The sequence below is a fragment of the Pterocles gutturalis genome, unplaced genomic scaffold, assembly GCF_000699245.1.
Source record: "Pterocles gutturalis isolate BGI_N339 unplaced genomic scaffold, ASM69924v1 scaffold14325, whole genome shotgun sequence".
In the NCBI taxonomy this organism is placed as follows: Eukaryota; Metazoa; Chordata; class Aves; order Pterocliformes; family Pteroclidae; genus Pterocles; species Pterocles gutturalis.
Window position 1 is genome coordinate 10403 of NW_010141024.1, and position 2785 is coordinate 13187.

The 2785-nt window shown below is 56.4% G+C and overlaps 1 protein-coding gene across 1 annotated transcript in view; it reads right to left on the reverse strand.

The window, feature by feature from the left end:
* The window catches only part of LOC104469409 (rab11 family-interacting protein 5-like), a gene marked incomplete at its 5' end in the record, with an annotated part of 11924 nt that overhangs the window by 8299 nt on the left and 840 nt on the right, over window positions 1-2785 (reverse strand). Inside the window, one exon of the mRNA XM_010083894.1 lies at window positions 1110-1848. Within this exon, the coding sequence (XP_010082196.1) occupies window positions 1110-1848 (739 nt within the window). The remainder of the gene's footprint in view (window positions 1-1109; window positions 1849-2785) is intronic.

Genomic DNA, 2785 nt, shown 5'->3' on the forward strand with positions numbered 1-2785 from the left:
CCCCCGCCTGCCTCGGTGTCCCCAGCCCTGCCCTGCAGCTGGGAGCGCTGGAGCCAGACTGAGGGATGGGCTCAGCCCCTCACTTGGGTCTGAGCAGCACTTTCCGAGCGGTTTAACCCGTGCGGGAACCTGGCTGGGCTGAATAAACCCCGAGTGCCCTCCTCATTAAAGGAGGCTTACACCGAATTCAAATCCTTCTGCTTAACAAATGAGGTTAAAGTCAGCCCAGAGTACAAAATCCCTATAATAAATCAACCAACCAGCTCTCGAACTTTTTCTCTAGCTGCTTTTAACCCCGTTTTCTCCCTCTCTCTGAGCCACGATGACCCCCCGCCAGGCTCTCGGTCAGCCTCGGGACCCCCAGCTCGGCCGCCGGGGGCTGCAGGGACAGACGTGGGTGACGCACCGTCGCGATAAAGCCCGCACAGAAACAGCACGAACACCACGTTTGGTGTGCTGCAAATACAGCGCTAAGGATTTTGGAGGGATGAATCATCACGTAAAGCGAGAACAATTAGAGATTCGTAACTGGGAGAAGGGAAGGGAAGGCTGGGGTGGGATGGGAAGAGGAAAGAGCAGGGCTGGGATTAGTTGCTTTAGAAATCATAATATTTCAAGTGACCAAAGTACTGCACCCCCAGGCCAGACCAGCAACGTAGAGGAGGTGGGAGGTTAATTTAAAAAAAAAAGTGATTAGCTGTCACTATGCCCCACTTCCTACGCTGTCTGCCAGGGAAGCTTTTTTAGCTCATTAAAGGATAACGATCCTTTACTTCGAGGGCACAGAAACACGTTGGCATGACCACGCTGAGCCTCACCTCCCCAGAGGGAAACTTCTCCCTCTCCATGAAGGGGATCCCTCCCTTCCCTGCCCAGGAAACACAAATGGAGTTGGTTTGTGGCAGAAGCCGGGGGAGGATCCAGGGAACACCACCCTCCCTTTGAGACATTTCAGAGCAAGGAAGCATCTCCCCTGCTACCGCCTTGTGTGAGCAATGGGGACGGGTCCCCCGCTGATGCTGGCGAGCATTTAACAGCGCAGCTGTTGATGACGGGAGGCTGGGGCAGCTAATTAATGGCCTAGAGGTCAACACACCCATTTCACTGACCTGGGTTTCTGAGGGGACTCTTTGGACTCCTTGGAACCGAACCAGCCGCTGGTTTTATTCCTCTCATCTCCCCCCGCTGCCGCGGGGACGGACGAGCCCTGGGAGGGTCCCACTTTCTCCCCCTGGCCTTTGCTCCCCGCCTCACTCTTGTTGCTCCCGTGGTGGAAGAAGCCGCCCTTCGCTTTCTTGTCTTCCTTCCTCATTTCCTCGGGTGGTTTGTCCTTCGGCGTTTCCGTGGAGAAGACCATGGGTGGTGCAGCTTGAGTCGGTTTGTTCTCTAAGCGGCTGGTTTCTTCCATCTTGGCTCTGCCCAGGTGGTTACTGAGAGTGACGGCTTTCGTGGAGACCTTGAGCTCTTCTTGCAAGGCTAAGGTGGGAGGAGAGGGGATGAACCTGGGCTCCTCTCTCTGCTGTGTCTTCTCAAAGCCGCTGCCCCCCCAAGGCACCTGGTGGGAGCTGGGGTGGAGGGGAGCGAAGCCGAAGCTCTCCTCCTGCCGTCGGGGGAGGCTGGGCACGGCCAGCGGCGCTGAGCTCTGCGGGACGGGCGCGGGGCTCTTTGGGGCAGGCTCGTCGCTGTAAACGTGGCTCCCGTTGATGCAGAGGGAAGATCGCGACTCGGGATCGTTCTTTGGCTTCAGGTTTTGGATTGCTTTGGGCTCCAGGACCGGGCTGACTTGGGAAACGTCGTCACTGAACGCTCGCTTGTGGGTCAGCTTTGGAGATGGCAAATAATCCTTCACTGGGGGGAAATAAAACACAAACCAGAGGTGAGGCCGTCTGAGGAACAGTAATGACAAGTTATCTTTTCCTTGCAAACACTAAAGAGATCTGTGAAATCACACCAGCTTTCTCCCTCCCAGGCTCTGCCCGATGCTAATTAAACTACCAGAAATGCAAAGCACGGGTCCCAGGTATGTGGCTAGACAGGCTCCAGGGTATTCTCCCCAAGCACATCACCTCCCACCGCAGGACCCGCAGAGGAAGCTCTGTAAGACACAAAACCTTGTCTGAGAGGATCTGAGATCAACAATAAATGCAAAAAACTCCCCAGAAGCTACTTAAAGGGCTTAGGTGTGATTTGCATCGAATAAAAGCCGAGGAGCCTCTGCTCCGACGGACCAGGCTGCTGCGTTGTGTGACATGAGCCAGGAGGGTCCAGCGCCTGCTTCTCCCTCCCGCTGGCCCTGTGGCTACCACTCGGCAGGGGTTGGGGGGCCCGGTGGGAAGCTCTGCCTGGACTTTAGGTGACATGCAGCCGCCTAGCCGGAGATGCTGTCCCCTTCACCGTGACGTGAGGATGATGATGGGGCCAGTGCCTCCGCTCGCTCTCGGGCTGCGCACGGGAATGTCACCCAGCAGAAACCGAGCGGCATCACACCGGCTGCTTCACCACCACCTACCCAGGGACCCCCACCCCGTATGGGAATCTGCTGGCTCCAGCCTATTAAACCATTTAATTATATATTTTGTTTTCAAGAATTAATTCACTACAAGGGCCTTTTTTGTTCGCAAATCGCTGCTCTCCGAGTGCCAAGAGCTCAGATTGCTTTAATCGCCGGGCACCGGTCACTCTTTCAGTCTTGCCTCCAAGCCGGAGGCGTTTCATTGAGCCGGGCACAGCGCAGCTCGCCAGCAACGTGCTCGGCCTCCTCCAGCCCTCTCCCCGGCGCTTACCG